The sequence below is a fragment of the Cryptomeria japonica genome, chromosome 3 (assembly GCF_030272615.1).
Source record: "Cryptomeria japonica chromosome 3, Sugi_1.0, whole genome shotgun sequence".
NCBI classification, from domain to species: domain Eukaryota; kingdom Viridiplantae; phylum Streptophyta; class Pinopsida; order Cupressales; family Cupressaceae; genus Cryptomeria; species Cryptomeria japonica.
Genome location: NC_081407.1, coordinates 532,964,722 through 532,986,778, shown reverse-complemented (window position 1 = coordinate 532,986,778; position 22,057 = coordinate 532,964,722). Strand labels below are relative to the sequence as shown.

General features: G+C 35.7%; 1 protein-coding gene across 6 annotated transcripts in view; it reads left to right on the top strand.

The window, feature by feature from the left end:
* The window catches only part of LOC131075080 (protein-lysine N-methyltransferase EFM2), a 235,385-nt gene that overhangs the window by 142,630 nt on the left and 70,698 nt on the right, over positions 1-22,057 (top strand). For all 6 annotated transcript variants that reach the window (XM_058011893.2, XM_058011895.2, XM_058011891.2 and 3 more), the window contains one exon: positions 17,798-17,896. In XM_058011893.2, coding sequence (XP_057867876.2) covers positions 17,798-17,896 — 99 coding nt within the window. The remainder of the gene's footprint in view (positions 1-17,797; positions 17,897-22,057) is intronic.

Genomic DNA, 22,057 nt, shown 5'->3' with positions numbered 1-22,057 from the left:
CCCACCTCAACTCAAGCAGACCCTGCTATCCTAATGATGTCTCTGGCAACTCTCCAATGCAAAGGTTAATAGCCAAGACCAGACAACTAAGCAAAGAAAACTAACCGTAGAAAGCAAAAAGTAGTGGTCCCCATTTGCAATGGGGCGATGTGTGAATACGTCACAACATCCAGCGCCACCTCGAATAAATGTTCCTGAACATTTCAGAGATAAAGACCCGATTGACACTTAGAACCTCCGGAAGATTCAATCCAACTTATCAGGAGACTAGAAAATGCACTCAAAGTGGAAGGAGAATCCCGACCCGGATCAAGATACCCAGTCAATGATTACCCACGTGTGTGCAAGTGTATTCATTCCCCTCGACAAGACAGCTATGACCTTTAGGTTCCCCTGTGATTGGCTACGTAGTGTATCTAAACTTCATAAGCATCCTGGATAGAGCCTCGCTGGCAGTCAGACATCTATAGTCCCGACGAGGTTATCGCCACAATCTCACGAATATTGCTCCATTGTCAGCCGGGCATCCATAGCCCCGATGGAGTTACTCGCATGTTCCCATTAGCCAATTTTGATATTTCATTTCATTTCATTTCATTTTCTTTTGATTTTTCTCTTTCATATTGCTTTTTCGTTCCGTCAATTTCTTTGGCTTGTAAGTAGTGAAGCTTACTAGGGTTTGAGGATTGCGGTGGTGCTGAAGCAAGATTTTGGATATTTCACTAATCACAGCTTCGCCTGAAAACCATAATGACTCGGAGTTTATTAATGTGTAAAGATATAGTAATCAAAACATGTCAGCATCAAGACACAGAAAATGATTCCCTTCCAAGTCAAGTACAAGTCCTGATCAGATGATAAAGCTGGAGAGGAATAACCTCGGATTCAAAGCACTTCATGAATAGATATCTAGGAAATGAGTCTAACATAAGATCCAAGATGTTGCCGGTGTGTGAGCTAAACAACACAGACACCTTTCTCACAAATGGAGGCTCCCACTCAGGACACCTACACTAAGCAAACGACCAACGGACTCAAAAGCAAACCGACCGACAGACTGACCCAAAGCAAACTAAGCTAAAGAAAACCAAAATCCAACTAACTAAACTACCTGAGCCACTCAAGATCATGAGTCAAATGACTCAAGGCAAATTAATAACAAGGCTCAAAAGACCTCTAATCTAAAACACACGAAAGGAAAACCTACCCTAAAACTATATACAAGACTCTCAGACTTGACACGACTCAAAGAAGCGAAATATATACATGACTTTTCATGATTTCTTAGGTTATGCAACAGGAGCATGGCAAAAGTGATGGTTCTCAGTCGAGCAAATTCATCTTTGAATACGGAAAAGCAAGCTCTCACCATGCATCTCTCATATTCAGGCAAGTTTTCATGTAAGATAATCAACTGAGGCAGCTCATCAGGACCATGATCTATCCAAATGCAAGTTGTTTTTCCAAAACCCCCATAATCAAAATCGTAATAACTTTCAAGGCTAGGATTAAGGAAAGAGACAACCTGGCATTGTTCGTGCTCGAATAGAAGTGCATTGTTGGAAGCGAGATCACCAATTGCTTCAGGAGGTCGCCATTGATGATGAACCATTCCACAAGCATTCGCAGTATGTTGATCTTGATCTGGAAGCTCCATTTGAAATAAGCCTAGCGCCCCTTCGAATAGCTTGACATTCTTTTCTTTCATAGTCAAGCATCTTCATGAAATTTTGTAAGCATATCCTCAAAAACAAAACACTCCTTGATGGATTGAGCTTCAAACATCTCCTCTAGTTGATCAAATATAATCTTTGGTGGCATTTCATCTTCAAGTATAGTCTCGGGAGGCTGGATCTGATGATGAATCACATCACTCACCATAACTTGTTTATCTTGAAAATTTTTTGGCAGTGATTTCATTTGTACTTCCTCCGTGAGATCTTTCAGCGCACCTTCAAATAGCATGATGATGATGGTGTCTCTGAGCGCCCCCTTGAATTGTTCTTCATATCTGAGCTCACTTATGATGGTTTGTATTTCCTCATTCAACATCTCAACTTGATTGTGTTCTTCAAGGATGCTACTTGAAACCTCTTGCAATTCATTCTTAATAATCTCCATTTGTAGTCTGAATGAAAATTCTTCAAGGAATGAGTCATCTTCTTCTTTGATTGCTTTCTCACCACTTTGATCATCGCTTGCCACTACTTGAGCATTCTCAACTGCTTCTTTAACTTTCATTGCATGATATTCTTCTTTAGGTGCAAGGCATGGTGAGCTATCTATTGCAATACATTGGTCATCAGGTGCATTTGTATTGTCGACGTGCAACTAGCTTCCTTCACCATCACGTGGTGTAGTGATGTCTTGTTCGTAAGTTCTTCTAAATTCAGCTGCAAGATGTGCACCCCAGGATTTGTTCATGATGCACTCTTCTTTGGATAAGGCTGGCATTCCAAACTAGTATCTGACTTGGTTGATGGCCATTTCACACAATGAGCAAGTAAACTCAGAGTGAGGTGCATTGTGAATCCTGCACCATAATGGTAGCAATATGCCTTCTAAACGCATTTCACCATTCAAAGAAAAGCTGACTCTCGATCATCGATAAGAAGCTCGTAAGAGGATCTTTTCTTTCTGGAAAGCTGAAATTGTTTTCTTCTGCTTCTGGCCTAGGAACATCCCAAAAGAAGATCTTTCCTTGCGTTGCCGATTCTATCCTTGATAAGTATTTCAAGCAATGCATTTCATCATGTTCATCTGTCTCATGGATTCGACACTGCCCTAGCCTTGCAAACTCGGACAATCTGCGTGGATAAAGCTACGTATTTAAATTTCCACCAAAGTTGAGGAAAATCAACTTGTTGCTCATCGTGAAACTGTTGTCGCTTCGTTGAGAAATCTTTCTTTTTTGATTTTTTTTTATTTTCTATTTTTTCACTTTTTTTTTGATTTTTTGGTTTTTTTTGGATTTTCTGGAATAAGAGAGATCTTGAATATCTCAGATTCAACTTGAAAAATCAACTGGTTCTAGCTGCTCAAAGTGCTTCCTTTCTTTGCAAGTCCAATTGACTACTCAGCGATCACCTTCCTTCTCTATACCACTTCCGTCGAGCGTTGAAGATGGCTTTCCACTGATCTTCCTTGGATTCAAGAGTTCACATTCACTCACCTTTCTTCTGCTTCAATTTTGTTGAGCGTGAAGAGGGTAAAAAGCTCTGGATATCTCCTCTAAATATGACTTAATAAAATCTAGATTTTAGTTGCTCAATGTTTATCGTGATCATGCCCTCCCTCTAGCGCCAATTCTGTTGATGTGTTTTTCATGCACATGTGGACACAAAATAAAATACCAAGGTATCTTATCCTCTCTTGAACAAAGTTTTCTCGAATGTTGAAGATTTTTCCTAAGGAACAATCGAGGCAACTCCAAGGTTCTGGTATGTAGGGTCTCTACGTGTGGATAAGCTCAATTTGGTCTGATGTGATTATGCTAGATTAACAAGGGGACTTACATTCGACTGCCTGAGCGTTTAATCTGTTGGAACTTGAATCCTATCCACTAGCTAGAAGATAAAGAAATATCAAAAGATATAGGGTTTGGAGAATCTAATCTAAGACCTAGAATGCAAGAAGATAGATGAACAACTAGGTGGAGTCCTATTGGGTTGGGTCTCACCATCAGGTTGAACAATCCGACACCAACTCAGTGCGATCTTCTAAGGGATGCTTCGAATATATTCAAATCGTACACCATCAGACACTGATCACCATTCAAGTCGTTACGCGTCTATTGTTCATGCATTAACTTGAATGGTGATCAGTGTCTGATGGTGTACGATTTGAATATATTCGAAGCATCCCTTAGAAGATCGCACTGAGTTGGTGTCAGATTGTTCAACCTGATGGTGAGACCCAGCCCAATAGGACTCCACCTAGTTGTTCATTCATCTTGCATTCTAGGTCTTAGATTAGATTCTCCAAACCCTATATCTTTTGATATTTCTTTATCTTCCACCTAGTAGATAGGATTCAAGTTCCAGCAGATTAAACGCTTAGGCAGTCGAATGTAAGTCCCCTTGTTAATCCAGCATAATCACATCAGACCAAATTGAGCTTATCCACATGTAGAGACCCTACATACTAGAACCTTGGAGTTGCCTCGATTGATCGTTAGGCAAAATCTTCAGCATTCAGGGAAACTTTGTTCAAGAGAGGATAAGATACCTTGGTATTTTATTCTGTGTTCGCATGTGCATGAAAAACACATATATAGGGCAGGTCCCTAAATTTTGTATGATATTTGTAGACCTTTACTCCTTTTAATCAATAAATATACACATTATCACCGATAAAAAAAATAATAATGTAAAAAGCTAATTAAATAAAGGAAAATTGTGATTAAGAGTTAAATAATTTGGTAATAGACGAAGTATATTAAAATAATAGTAAATACTTAATGGAATAATTAACTAAGATAGAATGGGTATAGGTTAACATAATTAAAAATGTGTAGATAAGAGTAGAATTATATTCTATGTAATGCTAATATAACAAGAGAGAGAAAGCAAGAAAAGAAAAAGAATATCTAGGGGAGATAAAATTCCGGGCAAGAAAGGAAATTAAATGAATGCTAAAGTTTAAATGTAAAAATTAAAGATTAAAACTAAAGGAGAGGAAATATTTTAAGGTAGAAGATAATTTTAATATGTCATTAATGAAAATTAAACTATAATAAACCTAGACAAGCAAAAGCAAGGAAGAGCTATGTTACTAAAGACCACAAGAACATTACCAAAACATTTAGAAATAAAAATTTGAGGATATAAGAACGGAAAGGGGAGAAAGAGAAAGGAAAGACTATAAGAGGGAAGATGACATGGAAGAAAATGAAGATCAAGACCAAAAAAGGGGATTAAAGGAGAGATGGGTTGACTCTCCATGTCTAGTACTATTTTTTCACTTCTTTTCTCCAGCTCAATCTCATTGTTTTGATGGATCATGGAGTATGATAAAAAATGTTGATACTAAAAAATGGTACATGGTCAAATTCAAAAATTTATGCACATTAGTATATTAAGTTTCAAAATTTAAAATTTGTATATGCATTATATGGCATTCTAAACTTAATTATGTTTTTAGGCTGCACACACACACACATATACTTTTATTTTTGTATAGACATACCCAAAACGTACCTATCTCCCCAAAAAACTTTATTATATCTTTGCATTGTATCTATGTACCTATACTTGCACCCTATTTGGCAACTTAGCCTGAAATGGATCTCTAAATCTTTCTTGCTAAACCTCTTTGTAAATTTTTTGGTTGAATTATTATAATTTCAAAATGGAATTATACTCTTGGGTGATCATGCTACGATACTGCCACTCGTGCTACTCCCAAGTGGATGGTAGCAAACTTGATCATCTTTTCTTCACATCGGATTCAATAAGTTGGTGTACAGATTTTGCAACCAAGATCTAATAGAATGCTTGTTGGAGTTATCATATGTAGGAATAGTGATCTTACTCAAATGTTATTGTGTCCTTGTGGGGCCGATCTTGTTGAGTTCTCCTCCCTTTTTCTTGAACCATTCTTTATTTTGAGATCACACAACTCTCAGAAAGTCAATCCATCTCTATTACATAGCTCAAATAATCATATTCTTCACAATGTCTCAATATCATTTATATGAGAATGACATGACACTTCTTCTTTTGGATGTTCCTTTTCTCTTTGCAAGAATTTAGCATAGTTCTTGGAAAGGGGTTTGATTGAAGCTTTTTTGTTAGTTGAAGAGCTTTCTTCTCTCTAATTTTCCTTATTTTGATTAATATTCTACAAGATTTGTGCGAGCTTGACCATTGCCCTCTCCACATATTTCTAAACTTGATTGATGACCTCATACAAAGAATTAACTTCATCTATAGGTATTCTCCTTTCCTTGACCCCTATGACTTCCATTTCTTCACTTCAATCTTATGAATTTGTCATTCCTTCCAATAAAGTTGAATTTCTTTTTCACTTGGCTGCTTTAAAAGTTAGATCTAATCCATTGTAATATCTAAAAACCAAATCAGTAATACTGAGAGGGGGGTGGGGTGGGGTGAATCAGTATTTCAAATATTATGAATAGATTTAGCAAAAGTAAATGAGTAGAACAAACAATCACAAAGATGACATAGAGTTTATCTCGTGGAAAACCCTTTTGGGTAAAAAAAACCATGGGATACAATAGTTATCATTATCAGAAATGGGCACCAACCCAATTACAAACAAGAGCACCAACTCTTCAAAGAGCACCGACTCAAAGAAACAAAGGATCCAACCTCTGTTTGAGATCCAACTCAATAAACAACAATAACAAATTTGAGAGCATGATCACAAAAATGAGACCTCAGTTTTATGTAGTTCTAAATAAAAGCACCTAAGATACATTACATAACCCAACTATCCAATATCAAGACTCAACACATCTTCATTTGCATTAAAAACACAACCTCCACAAAAAAATTGAGATCATAGGAGGATAAAAAACAGTCTTCTCAATGGCATATATCAAGTTCATTGATCATTTCCTTGGTATCGTTAGTAAGACTCCCTGATATCAAAATGAGAACATCATTATCTTTTTAACAAAAGCTCATACCAGCAATGTAGTTCACTATGCACACAACTTCCAAAAAAACATGGCTCAAGAAGTACAGAAACGTTGCCTCAGTTCACAAGATATTCATCCCTACATCCTTACCAATCACACACACAACAAAACAGTCACTTAGAAAAAATCAGCCATTGCTTCTGTAACATCTTTTGCAAACAAGCCTTGCTTTGTTCCTAACCACTTGGCCTTTTTTATTCAACTTGTTTTTAAAAATCCATTTTATGCCTATCACGTTCTTATCCTTGGGTCTAGGTACAAGCTCCCATGTTTCACTTTTTTGTATTTGGTCCAGCTCTTCTTTCATGGCAGCTATCCAATATTTATTGTCAGTTGCTTCTTCAAAACACTTAGATTCAAACATAGACAACAAAGAGATATACTCATCTTCATAATAATTTACATTTCTTCTAGTTGCTCTAGTTCTATTCTCAGGTAATTGTTGTCAATAAGATTTGCACCTTGCTAAACTTAAAGAGTTCAGCAATCTATTGAAACATGGAAACACTCCTGGGCCTGTGGGTTGCCCAAAACTTGGAGTGAATCTCTAGGAAAAAGCTGGTTCTTTTTGTGACTATCACTTAAAACTACTTCCTGATTGGGAAAAGGGAAGAATTGGAAATGAAACTTACTCTAGTGGGTGATGCAGCAAAACAGTTTTCAAACTCTATACTTCTTTTAACACACAATCTATCTTAAAAACAAGATTTCTCTCACACAACTCAAGCTCCACATGTTTATACATCATTGTTTCATAGCAAGGTTAATATTTCAGACTTAATAGAAGGAAAAGAGGGAGTTTTCACAACTAAGAAATATTGAAAGCCATAACACAAACTATAACCTATATAAAACATGCTATTTCTGCATGAAGGTACTGTAGGAAGAAAGACATATTCAAGGATTGACATATAAATCAATAGAAAAACATCATTCATCCATGTTGCATACAAAATACAGATTAGATTAGGTAAACACTTGCTTTATTAATCAAAAAGGTGCTTACAATAGTTGTACATATCTGAATGAGTTACAATACACAATAGGCAAGAAAGAACCTATTTTAGGTTACAATACAAGCCTAGAGCAGCAAGAACTCTCTTAACAATGAAGCCTAAGGTTAAGCTTTATAGCTGCAACAACTTGCTACAACAAAAGAACATATGTTGAGAAATAAATGACAACAAGGACATGTGTTACATTGAATTTTCTTGGTCAGTCCTCCTTGGGCATCCAATTTGTTTGTTGCTATTTTTTATCCTTCAAATAAGCTCCAACAAGTGGTTTTTATGAAGAAAATCCTTCTCAATTGTTACCCTATTAATTAGGCTCTTTAATCAACTCCTAGATGCTTGGGAAAGACCTTGGAAATGGTCAAAACTACCCCCTAAATTTTCTGAACTGTTTGAAGAAGTCTTCAACCTCCTCCTAGATGCTTTCAACCACTTGAAAAGTCTTCAAACTGTCCTAGATTCTCTCCTTGACTGTTGCAACCTCCTTCCATGGTAATAGGGCATGTGCTTTGTTTGTTTGAAGTTGAAAAAGTGTTGCGGTCGGATTCAACTAAAATAGGCCATTAAAAACCCCCAAAACTACTTCAAACTATGTCATTATAGCTCCAAACTGCTCCTTGAATGCATTCATATCCATAAAGAACATTCTCACTTGTCAAAATGACACTTAAGAGTCCTAAAATTGCTCTTTTTCTTTGCATTTTATACATTTTTAGTTATCTTAAAAGGACCCTTTTTGACAAGACTATAGCATTTAAGAACTTTATTTATATGTTGAGGCTCCCTTTTAGAAGAGGAATAACATGATTAATGGCCTTGAACATAAACCAAATGCCTTATTAACCTTTACACTAGATAACATTTAATCTTTGGCAAATGCTAGGACCAAACTCAAGACTTATTGAACCTTGAGAACACAATGTTGAAGGCTATTTTGGCTGCAGGAAAAAATATACTAATAGTAAGATTCGATCAATAGAATGATTCCTTTGAACAAACTTAGGAGTCTTAGAAGTAGTCTTGCCATGATCAATTTCAGATTCATTTTCAGAAAGAGTACTTGCTGTCCCAAGCTGAATACTTGAAGAAGAAGTGTTTGTTGCCTCCGGTTGAACATTATCTGATGTAATCTTTGCATCACCCTTTGTTGTCCCAGCTTTTACATGAGAGAAAGAAGGTTGAACAACACCTTCTATTTCATCTTTTTGAGCACCATTATCACCATTTTCATGTTTGTCACAAGTGTTAGTAATCTCATGAATTTTACATTAACACTTTCTACAATCTTACTTAACCTTTTATTGAAGCACTTATAAGCCTTACTTTTAGAAGAATAGCCTAAAAAGATACCCTCATCAGCCCTAGGATCAAACTTGCCTAGGTTGTCTTCTTCTCTTTTGATATAACAGGGGCTACCAAAAACTCTAAAGTACTTTACTGGAGCAGTCTTACCTTTCCACAACTCATATGGTGTTTTATTGTGCTTTGCTCTCATCATTCCCCTGTTCTGAATGTAGACAACAATATGAACTACTTCTCTCCAAAAAGTGTCACTTACCTTTGACTCATTCATCATACTTCAAGCCATTTCTTGAACTGATTTGTTTTTTCTCTCAACAACACCATTTTGTTGAGGTGTCCTAACTGCTGAATACTATCTTTTAATACCATTTTTCTCACAAAAATTAATAAATTCGTTAGAAGTAAATTCACCTCCATTGTCAAAACGTAAACATTTAATTTTCAGGTCTATTTCATTTTCAATTAGAGCTTTGAAAGCTTTAAACTTCTCTAATGCTTCTGATTTTTCTCTTAAAAAAGTCACCCAAGTCATGTGTGAATAGTCATCAATCAAAAGCATGAAGTATTTCTCACCTTACAAACTTGCAGTCCTTGTAGGACCACACAAATTTGTATGAACCAGCTCAAGAGGTCTAGTACTCGACAACTCCTTTGATTTAAAACTCTCTCTAGTTTGTTTGCCCATCTGACAATCTTTGCACACAATATCTGAAGGATTAGCAAGTTGTGGCATGTCTCTAACATCTTCCTTCTTGCTGATCTGAATCAGATTATCAAAGTTCATGTGCCCAAATCTTCTATGCCACAACCAAGCTTCGTCAAGTTGACCCAAACCACACTTTTCACCATTAGTATCATCAAGAATATACAAATTCTTAGCAGCTCTACTAGCATCAGCAACATGCTTTCCATTTTTACTGATAACACAACAATTTGAATTAAAGATCAAGTTATGTCCTTGATCACACAATTGACTAACGCTCAAAAGATTATGTTTCAGCCTTTTAACGTACAAAACATTTTCAACTTTGGTTTCACCATTATTTAACATAAGTGTGCCTTTACCTGCAACTCTTGCAAAAGAATTACCACCAAATCTAACTTTATCTCGATTCATTCTTTTAAGAGTCAAAAATTTGTTCTTATCCCTAGTCATATGTCTAGAGCAGCCAATGTCAACATACCAGATATCCTTTTCATTTTGTGCAAGAAAGGCTGTTTGCACAATTGAGGACTTTTTAGTAGTTTGCTTCTTGTTTTTCCTCCACACTTTCGTACTCTTTTGTGCCTTGCTATTTATTTCAACCTTCTTGGTGAATCCTATCAAGCCGTTCTTACAAACACTTGTAGTATGACCAAAGTTATTGCATTTATAACAAATAACACTATAATTCCTCAGAGGTGCAAATGAATTTCTGTTCACAAAACTGAAATCTCTCGTAGCAAACACTTTACAATTTATGGCTTTGCGACCAAAATAATTACATGTAAAACAATAACCATAAAAGTAAGAGTTATTAAACCAGCCCATATGAGTTTGTCCAGCAGTGGTAAACTTTTTGAAGGCATTGATTCTATTTTTAAGGAATGAATCTCTTGTGTTATTAGCATTAGATTTATGTTGTTCTTCTTTAGTGAATTTTGAGCATTGACCTTCTTCATGGCCAACTCCACTTTTATCAAGAGATTGTTTTAGAGAATTTAACATGCCATCCAAAGACATAGTACACTCTTGATAAGTCTTTTCATGATTCAACAACTTTGTAGATTTATCCAGATTTTTCAATGAAACAACTTTAGCTTTGAGCCTCTCACAATTTTGTTCTTTGCCCATGAGCTGTTTTCTAAGTTCCTCTTCCCATTTCTTAGCCTCTTCAATTTGCACCTTCAGATCTATTGTCAATTTTTCAGCAACCTCTAATGCAAGAGATTTTTCAGAATTTTTATTACTCTCTTCTTGTAACAACTTTAAAATTTGATTTTTCTTTCGTAACTTCTTAATCTCATTTAGGGTGCTAATAAGTTCTTTCTCAAGATCAACTTCAACCTCATTTTCATCGAAATAGTCTTCTTCCTCCCGATTTTCAGTTAAATTCTCTTCGAGAGCAATGAATAAAATCTCGTCATTCAAGGACTCTTCATCACTTCTATCAGAGGAACTACTTTCCTCTTAGGAATAGAAACTTCTTTTGAAATTATGAGAATTCTTTCCTTTTCTCATAAATTTCTTATTGTTGTGTTTAGTTTCTTTCTCGTAGCTGCTGTCCTCCTCCTCATAAGGGCACTTGGATGCAAAGTGACCTATTTTTCCACAGTTAAAGCATTTTAAGGGCAGCTTGCCCTTATACTTACCAAAACTTCTTTTTAACTTTCTCACAAAGTGTGCTGCTTTAGACTCAGATTCTCCTTCAGAGCTTTCACTAGACACTCATCCCTTTTCTTTACTTTTCTTCGAAGCTTTGAAGGCAACTTCTTTCTCTGAAGAAGATTCAACATTTGTTGTCATTTCATAGGCTGTTAGAATACCATGTAGCTTGTCCATGAGTTGTTTTCTAAGTTCCTCTTCAAATTTCTTAGCCTCTTCAATCTGCACCTTCAAATCTACTATCAATTTTTCAGCAATCTCGAATGCAAGAAATTTTTTAGAATTTTTATTACTTTCTTCTTGTAACAACTTTAAACTCCGATTTTTCTTTCTTAACTTCTTAATCTCATTTAGGGTGCTAATAAGTTCTTGCTCAAGATCAACTTCAACCTCATCTTCATCGAAATAGTCTTCTTCCTCCTGATTTTCAGTTTAAGTCTCTTCTACAACCATCAATAAAATCTCGTCATTCAAGGACTCTTCATCACTTCCATCAGAGGAATTGCTTTCCTCTTTGGAGTAGAAACTTCTTTTGAAATTACGAGACTTCTTTCCTTTTCTCATAAATTTCTTATTGTTGTGTTTAGTTTCTTTTTCATAGCTGTTGTCCTCCTCTTGATAAGGGCACTTGGATGCAAAGTGACCTATTTTTCCACAGTTAAAACATTTTAAGGGCAGCTTGCCCTTATACTTATCAAAACCTCTTTTTAACTTTCTCACAAAGTGTGCTGCTTCAGACTTAGATTCTCCTTCAAAGCTTTCACTAGGCACTCATGTCTTTTCTTTACTTTTCTTCAAAGCTTTGAAGGCAGATTCTTTCTTTGAAGAATATTCAACATTTATTTTCATTTCATAGGCTGTCAAAATACCATGTAGCTTGTCTACAGTCAACTTGTCAAGTTCAGCCATCTCTTCAATAGCTGAAACTTTAGCATCAAATCTCAGAGGTAGCGATCTTAAAATCTTTGGAACCACAATCTTATCTTCAATCTTTTCTCGTAAGCCCTTTAGAGAGTTCACAACTTCATCAACTCTCAAGAAATAAGCTGCGATACTTTCTTCTTCATGCATTTTGAGACCTTGAAACAACATTCTATGAGTTTGAAGTTTTGCATTCTAAACTTTCTCATCTCCTTCATATGCATTCTAAAGTTTTTCCCAAATAGCTTGAGCTGTATCGCAATGCATAACTTTTACAAACTCTAACTCAGATAAGCCACATAATATAGCATTCATGGCTTTAGCATTAATGCCTTCTTTCCATCAGCATTTGTAGGAGGTACAAAAGGGATTGTATACCCATTTGCAACACTCATCCAAACATCAAAACCTAGAGACATCAAGTATGCTTTCATCCGAATACACCGAAAAGCATAGTTAGACGCATTGAACAAAGGAGCTCTGTTGGTTTCAAGACCTTCAAGGGCATTCATCTTGAACTACCAAGAGCTGACCTTCAAGATTTTAAGCTTAAATAGAAGGTATCTAGGCTTTGATACCAATTGAAAACCAAATCAGAAATACTGAGAGGGCGGGGGGGTGGGGTGAATCAGTATTTCAAATATTATGAACAGATTTAGCAAAAGTAAATGAGTAGAACAAACAATTACAAAGATGACACAAAGTTTATCTCGTGGAAAACCATTTTGGGTAAAATACCACGGTATACAATAGCTATCATTATCATAAATGGGCACTAACCTAGTTACAAACAAGAGCACCGACTCTTAAAAGAGCATGAACTCAAAGCAACAGAGGCTCCAACCTCTATTTGAGCTCCAACTCAATAAACAACAATAACAGATTTGAGAGCATGATCACAAAAATGAGAACTTTGTTTTATGCAGCTCTAAATAAAAACACTTAAGACACATTACATAACCCAACCATCCAATATCAAGACTCAACATATCTTCATCTACATTAAAAAGTAAAAACACAACCTCCACAAAAAAATGAGACCATAGGAGGATGAAAAGTAGTCTTCTCAATGGCATATATCAAGTTCATTGATCATTTCCTTGGCACTGTTAGCAAGACTCCCTGATATCAAAAAGAGAACATCATTATCTTTTTAACAAAAACTCATACCAGCAACGTAGTTCACCGTGCACACAACTTTTGAATAAACACGACTCAAGAAGTACAGAAATGTTGCCTCACGTCACAAGGTATTCATCCCCACATCCTTACCAATCACACACACAACAAAAACAATCACTCAGAAAAAAAAGTCTTCCTTCGATTTGCATTCTTTAACTGCACCCAATGAAGCTTTGACATCGTATCTAATTTTCACTGTCTTTGTAATTGTCACTATGCAGTATTATTGGAGTCTTGCGTTATCTTTCAGTTTTCTGTGGAAGAATATCTCCATACGATTCCCTTTTTAAAAAACAACAACGCTTAGACCAAAATAGTGAGAAGGCCTTGACGTAAAGGCCTTGGCAACTTTCTATGACACAAAGTAATTCATAGTTAAAAAACGGCTCTATTTCAGACAAATAAATAGCCCAGAATTCATTGCACAGTCTATACAAAAAAGTTAGCCATCACTGTCAAGGCGATCAAAAAGGAACTCAAAACACATGGTCAGGAAACCAAGAACAACCAGCCAGAACACATAAGCTACAAACACTTCTAGCCAGAACATGTAGTCATAAAAAATGCCCACCCAGAACACATAATCATCAGAATAATCATTCCTCTTCATCTAAGATAAAAAAACGTCTGCCAGAGAATTATGTCTCTAGTAATAACATCTACAGCAAGATAAAATCAGACAGAATCGAACACTTGTCCCCATAGAAGCATCCAGACTGCCAAAAAGAAACAATCTGATCGAAATTAGAAGCTTTCTAAAAAAAACGTCTTCAGAAGCATAACAACCAATAGTTGGAAAGAGACAGCATAAACATACAGCGGAGGCAAAAAACAGTGTGTCAACCTGTAAACTGCCAACACACCCATCAGGATAAAAGAGAATAAATAGATGACAGTTGACCCTTAGATAATCCTTTTGGACTATACGAACATAACATGGCAAGCTGACAAGCAGCTGATATGGTCACATACTATTGAAGCATACACAAAGATAACCAGCTCAACTGATACTGTGATTCAAACCAATATCACTTGACATCAATGACAAAATGTCCAACAATATCCTTAGCTGTAAATTTTGCAATTTTTTGTATTTTCTTATTTGTTAACACTGAAATGAAACAAATATGATATATAGATAGCAAATGCCACTCCAATAATTGCTAATCAACATTAATAAATGGCATAAATTATTTATAGAAAGTTAGAAACCCTTATGCATCAAATTTCATAGATATAGGTATAAATTTGGCAATAGGGAACACTGATATGATGTGGCAGTAGATACAACTTGAATAACAACAACAAAGTATGATATCCAATGATCAAACTAATATTGTAATTGGAGGGTACAACTTGCAACCCTCAATTATTGAAAGTTGATCACGAAGTACAACATATAGAAAATGTACAGAAATAGCAAAGTGACTGATTACAGTCAATAACAATGTCCAGGTACTAAAACAATTAATAGGCAATTGAAATATCAATAAAATACTCCAATTTCACTTACAAAAGCAACGATTCAATCTCTATTACAAGATATGATCGTCTGACCACCAAAAACATAGCATATTAGTAGATTGTAGTCTGTACGACACTTGGGAGGTGGTACGGTTGGTGCTAGGGGTGGTAGAATAGTTGGAAACTTAGGTACAACCAATGAAAAGGTTTACACAGCAGCAAGGATCCCCTCCAAAAATTAGATTAGAGTTTTTATTGATGCTGTTTGCTGAATGGTGGCTAGAAAATGCTATATGGTGTTTGTTTTACCCACAAACTCCTCACAATCACCAATAATGAAAAGTATCTTTATTTTCTTGCATATATTCACTAATCTGTTCACGAATTGAAATCTTCGCATAAATCTTAGTAATCATCACAATTGTGATCTCTAGGTGGAATCATCTCACATGGACAAGAGGGTTTTCATCCTCAAATCCAACAACAGAAACCAAGAGAGTTTTGTCCTTGAAATTTCCCATGCAAAAGGGTTTTTGCCCTCAAGTGCTCAATCTAAAAATGGAATTGATGCCAACAAACATAGATGATGCAAATAATCACTGTGCTCTCTTTTTATAAATTTCTTTTGGGGCTTCAATTTGAATTTCCTTTTTCCCTTCAAAGTGCTAAATATATTTTATAAAACTAATAATATTTAAGTTGCCCTTTTTGAATAAACTGACTTGGCCCAACTTAAAATATTATTATTTTTTTTGGTGAAATTATCTTGAAAAGGGGACATGACACTCTTGAAGAATTTAAGAAAATGGAAAGTGTGTCAACGTAATTCCTAAAACAAATATCAAATTAAATTAAAGAAAAGAGATAAGATGTATAATTGAACCCACATTGTATAGTATGACCTAGATAGACAACTATAATCGCAGAAGACACTAACAAGGAGATATTTGATATGATGTATTTGGACGACATCTCAACCACTGGGTGTATAGGGATAATCATAGGTATTCCTAAAACACCCCTTGAAAGACAATGGGGCTATCATACAATGTGCTTTGATAAATTGTATGTTTTAGTGTTTTAATTTACAATTTTAGTGTAATGCAAGATGGAATAAATGTGCAATAGAACCACTGTTCAAACTAGAAGGGGAAGCTCCCTATAACAAAAACTAACCTTATCCAAACAATGTGCACTTGCTACGTACAATCTATATGTGTTTTCTAGGGTAGTTCATTCTCATGCTATATAAAACTGAAGGTGTATTTTTTTGGATTCACCTAAGGCTGACATGCTCTTCAACTCAAGGCCAAAGATTATAATACTTTTTGACTTAAAGAGAACCCTACCATTACTACAAGCTTGACACCATTAAGCTAAAAGTAGAGACTTTTGCCTTCTGACAGCTTGGAATAATTGGACCTTCCTAATTTCCTACACCTGTGTGTTGATTGAAAGAACAGCCACATCAATGACAACTGAGATAGGAAGGAAATCAGAAGTTGGTATTTACTAACTACAAGATGAGAATGGATAACGTAACAAATTTAGAATGATGAAAAACAATATAACGAAACACTAGGTCCCAACTTGGGGATTGTATAATTGATGTGTGAGACCTTCCTTATGGAGAACTAGGCCATTCTTTCAACTTTCCTATATATAGTTTTGAAACCGTGTTTCCTTGGTTTTGTCTTGGGACACAGTTTGGAGCAAACTAGGCCTTCTTCATTTCCTACACCTGTGTATAAGTTTTTCATCTGAAATGACCACTTATCTACAACTTTTTTAGTAACAGTATCCTCCTTAAAATGAATGCAGCCTCCACAAATAAATTCATTGTGCCTTGTGTAGTTAAGATCTTAGGGGTTCAAAAAGTATGACCACTTTCAGATCCTGAATCAATTCTACTTCTAGTACAACTAAATTCTTCCCGTAGTTGATGTTAAACTGATTCACACGATTGAACTTTTTAGCTGCTGAACTGAGCCTCTAGTTGAACATTAAACCTGCTGAACTGAGCTTTTATTTCATCCATGATTTGACTTGATTCTGTGGGCATCAAACCTGCTGAACTGAGTATGAGCTTGAGCTGGACTCTACCCATCATACCATCGGACTAATTTCTGTATTAACCTACTTGAAGTTAGATCCATAACTGTTTGGAACGCCCTCCTAGATTTATTTTATTTTTTATATGAATGTGATAAACGTTGTATGTTGCAAATACTATTTTAACTTTTGGCCATGTTTGACTTATTGGTGGAATTTCTCATCTCTTCCTTCTGGGTATTCTGATTCTAGTGAAAAAGCTGATTGTATTTTGTAAGCCGGTTAAGAGGGAGTGTTGATGGTATAATGTTCAAATGTGTAACAACTGTCATATTTTAATGTGAGTGACATGGTAGTGTTGGTGGTTGGTCATGTAGGAGATATCTGACAAACAGTCATACATATAGATAGAGAATCTAATGCTTGTCACGTTACAGCATGCATAGCACACATGATGTTTCTACAGCTTGAGTTTGAGCTGCAGCAAGAGCAACACCTTTACTCAATTATTAACTTGTGAATATGATGGGCTCAGATGAATGGAAGGGTAGAATGTCAAGACTTATCTGTGTAGAAATGTTCTTTAAAAGGTGTATCTTTGATGGATGGATATGATTTTAAGGAGGTGACCAAAGGCAAGTTTAGAACTTTAGAGCAAGCTAGATGTCTATCCAGTTTGAGGATTAGCCTGTGTGTCCTTTGTGTGAGCAAATACTAAAATTGAATTTGATTGTTTCAAATCTATAGTTTTCAGAATATGGAAGAAACTGTAACATGCTGGGCAATTTTACTTCATTTAATTCTTGGATCTTAATATTGTGTTATTTGTGGCAGGCTCCAGATAAATTCCCTGGGGTGGCAGTGAATGAAAAATTTGATTGGATAGTTGGAAGTGACTTACTTTATGATAAAAAATGCTCACTTGCATTAGCTGTATGTACAGTTCTCTTCATCTATATTTTCATGTTCCCACCCTGCATGGTATTTTCCATAAAATGAAGTTTGTCACTGATTGAAATAGGGCTTGTAGTTCAAACAACAGATGCATGAAAATTCACCTTGCTAGTATTTGTAATAATATTCTAGTCAAACAACATTAGGAGCATTTAAGAAATCACCTTTGCCACCTTCTTCAATGTCATGTCATCTTTTATCTTGGACTTAATGTTATTTAGGAAGAAATACCAGTCAAGACCACTCTATATTAAACCAGTCACTTGCTTCTTACAATTCTGTCTTCATGTTATGATATCCATTCTAAATGCCAACTTGCAAAGTAGCCTGGTGAATCAGTCCCAGTTATGCAACAAAAACATTCTTGAATTCCTATAAAGTGCACAAAAATAGATTCTTAGAAATCAAATTGAGAGAAAAGTCTTTTAATGAATCTTGACTACCAAACCCTTTAGCATTCAGCCTTTTTTAGCCTAACAAGAAAAATCTATGCAGGGAAATCACAGAAAGAACAAAAAAAATTTCTTTGTGTTCACCAGTTAAGCTGGATTTTATGTAAGCTATCATAAAATTGAAAGCAAATGCATCAATGCAATTCAGTTATGAATGATACAAAAACTTGGAGAAGCATGTTGTCAATACAAATTAAAAAAGATAATTGATGATCTGAAAAGAGAGGAAAGCATATGCTTGAAATGAAACCCTGTTAATCAAGTATCATCAACAGCAGCGTTTAGCTGTCTATGCATTGTAGTTTAAAGCAATGATTTTGATAGTTTCTTCTTGCTTGAGTCATGATTGTAATAACTATCTGTTTTTTTATAGTTTTAGTCCAGTTTTCCTTGAAATTGTTATTTGTTCACTTATTAGTTATTTCTACTCAACTTGGTAGAACATAATGGATGAACTATATGAAAAATATTGGTGCAGGTATTAATTTGGACCAGTAATATTTGAAGCAATTGTCTATATTTAGTGAAGATCGCAAAAAAAGTTCAAAAATGTGCTACTTTCTGAAAATTATCTGGATGTGAAAGTTTAGTTTTTACAAAGATGTATCTTTTACCTAACAATATGGACCATAGTTCAAAAACTCTAACTTGGAAAAAACACAGCAAGCCTAAAATTTGACTGAAACTTGGAACTTGGCAAAATTAAATTTAAATACAAAATAATAAAAATAAAAATTAAATTAAATTATAAAAGAATATAATTAAGATTTGATTAAAGTTAATGAATGGACAAAAGGCATGAAATGATAAGTTGTGTCTCCCCCAAATATGAGGTATATAAGGGTAAAGAGAACTCATTTGAAGTGGGGGATAATTTTGGGAATCAGAAGTGCAGATCTGATTGTGAAAGGTTGTGTCCCTTTGAAAGGGCAGAAATAATGAAGAGTTGCACTCTTTCAAAGGGTGCCAATGATGAAACGGCATGTCTCTTGCTGAAGGGCATACATGATTGTAATGTACCCTTCTCAGTGATGTGCATTCAGTGGTCCATTGGCCTATTCTGGAGACCCGTAGGCTATTTGGAAAGGAGAATTAGGGTTTCCTATTTTCTAGGAAGTTTCTTTGGTGTTTTCAGGGGGTATATGTGGGAGTTTGACAGTTTGGATTCTAGATTCCTTCTGGGTTTTCAGAGAGCTTCAGGATGGTTTGACATGCATCTGCATCAGGTGACTTTTTCCTGACTTAGTATTTTTAGTAAGTGCGATGGCTGCTCAGAATGTGGTTAAAATCACTTTGGAAACACTTACTATTTTTAGCAGTATGCTATTTTTAGTAAGTACTATTTTTAGCAGGATGTCAGTTGGCCTATTCAGATGGCTATTTCCGGCAGGTCAGTTTGAGCAGTTGGTCTTCCAGCGTTTTTTGGTGCTATTCTTGGCAAGGATTCTGCAGCTTAGCTCAGATGACTATTTTTGGTAGTTCAGTTCAGAGCCCCAACTCAGTTCAGTTTTGGTGATTTCCAGCACTTCAGTCTCTGACTCAATTTGGCAATAATCAATATTTGAGGAGAAGGTATTTTAATATATTAATACCTTAGGCATGAGGTATTAATATTTGATTATTTTATGGATGGACGACTTAGGAAGGGAGAAAATATTAATTTTATCCTAAGTCTATTTGGGCAAAATTTGCATATGACTTCAAGCGGGTCGTCATGGTGTTAATAAGTAAATTATAACTCAAGGCAAATGGGGCGATTTTCGAAGTATATTGCCTTAGTAATATTTTTTATTTGGAAGTCATAGTTGGGTGCCCACTTTACACTTTATTTTATGACACTTATATTTATTAAAAAGGGCGATTTTGGGTGAATGTGAATTGGGCGAACTTGTGCAAGGAAATGAAATGCAATGCTAAATGTGGATGAAATGGAATGGCATTTGGTTTGGGCATATTTGGAGTGCATTTGAATTTGAATTTGGTTGGCAAAAAGTTATAAATAAGTGACTTGGGCTCTCATTTTGGTATCCAGAGAAAATATATTGTTATGCTGTCGGAATGACTCCAGACATTCTTCGAGGGTGAATACCTCCTAGATCCTTCCTTCCGGTTTCGAGTGTGAGACATCACTCCTAGCTGTGGTGTGTAGTTGTGAGATTTTTGGTGATTTTTGGGTGTGTTGGTGAAGATTTGTGTGCTGCTGGTTTTTTGGTGTTGCTGGTGTGTGCCGGCTGAAAGTGTATTTTGCTCGTAGCTGCCTGTGTGTTGAATGCATCATTCTGGGTGAGGGCTCGTTGGAAGCGTACTAGAGAGACGATGAGTCTCCTATATTGGCGTGGCATTTGGAGAACTCTCCAATTTTTAGTTGCAAATCGAACTATTCAGCAAAAACGCCATTTCCAGAATTGCATTGGGATGCGTGCATTATTGTTGGTGCTCTTCAGTTGTAGTTTCGAGGTATTGTTTTGTTTTCTTATGTCATATGCTTCATTTGCTTCTGAATTGGCATGATTCTATGGGGTTTTGAGTGAGTTACAAGCAATTTAGTGGGTTTCGGGATGGCTGGTTTTGCGTTTTCCTTGTATTTGATTTCAGAACAGCAAGTAGTATTATTGGTTAGAATGTGTTAGCAAATTCATAAGATATGTACTTCACTCTACCTCCTTTCACATTTCTATCATTGTAAGAATTGCTTCAGTAGTACTGACCAATTCATTCTATGTTGTATTTCTCGCTGAACAAGTGGAAGAGGATGGCTCAACCGCCTGTATGTTTGTAATTCAGTTTTGTCCTCCCACTGAGCAAGTGGTTGAGTGATATTGTCCTCCCGCTGAGATATGCAGTTGAGTGATAGTTTCATTTAAAAGTCCTCCCGCTGCATAAGCGGTAGAGTGATTTGGTTCTATTATGCTTTGTTGCCTTGGCAGGTTTACCGCCAAGTTTGTGTTCTTCATCCCGCTGAAATGTGGAAGGGGCTGGCTTGCCGCCCAGTTTTGTAATTGCATTATAATTTCCAGCGGATTAGAAAGCTAACGAACCCCTTGTCACCGTATGCTCTCACCTTCCCACATTGGGCTCTTGGTGATCAGAAAGTGGAAGGGTTACCTTTCAGTGGCATTGGAATTATATTTCCTAACTTTAACGGGTGCATTGTAATGTTGTTGTGATTGTAACTGGAAACAAATTGAAAAAAATTGTTGGGGATATTACAATGATGAAGAGGTGTGACCTCTCCCTCACATTGAGAGATACAAGGAAAGGAAGCAAAAGAATCCAAGGAGATCACCATCGATCAGATAAGTTAGAAGGGCAGTTGATAAGAACTGGCTCTCAAGCATCGATCAAGTTCAAATTGCAATCTGCCATCAGACCACAGCCTGGTACGCTGAATCTATTTTATAATTAGAACAATTAATTATTACAATTTCACAAAGTCAATATTTAAAGATGAAAAGCCAATCTATGACACATAATATGAGCAGAATTCTGTTTATCTTTTATACTCATATGTTATAAGCATTAATAATGAGAATAATATAGCAAACTGCATTTATTAATGAAGTCATTCTAAATAGAAGAATATATATATATATATATATATATATATATAATGGATATATGCAAATGGACTAAGATAGTAAATTTATATAAATAAATGATTAGAATATGTTCATAACATTTACATTCT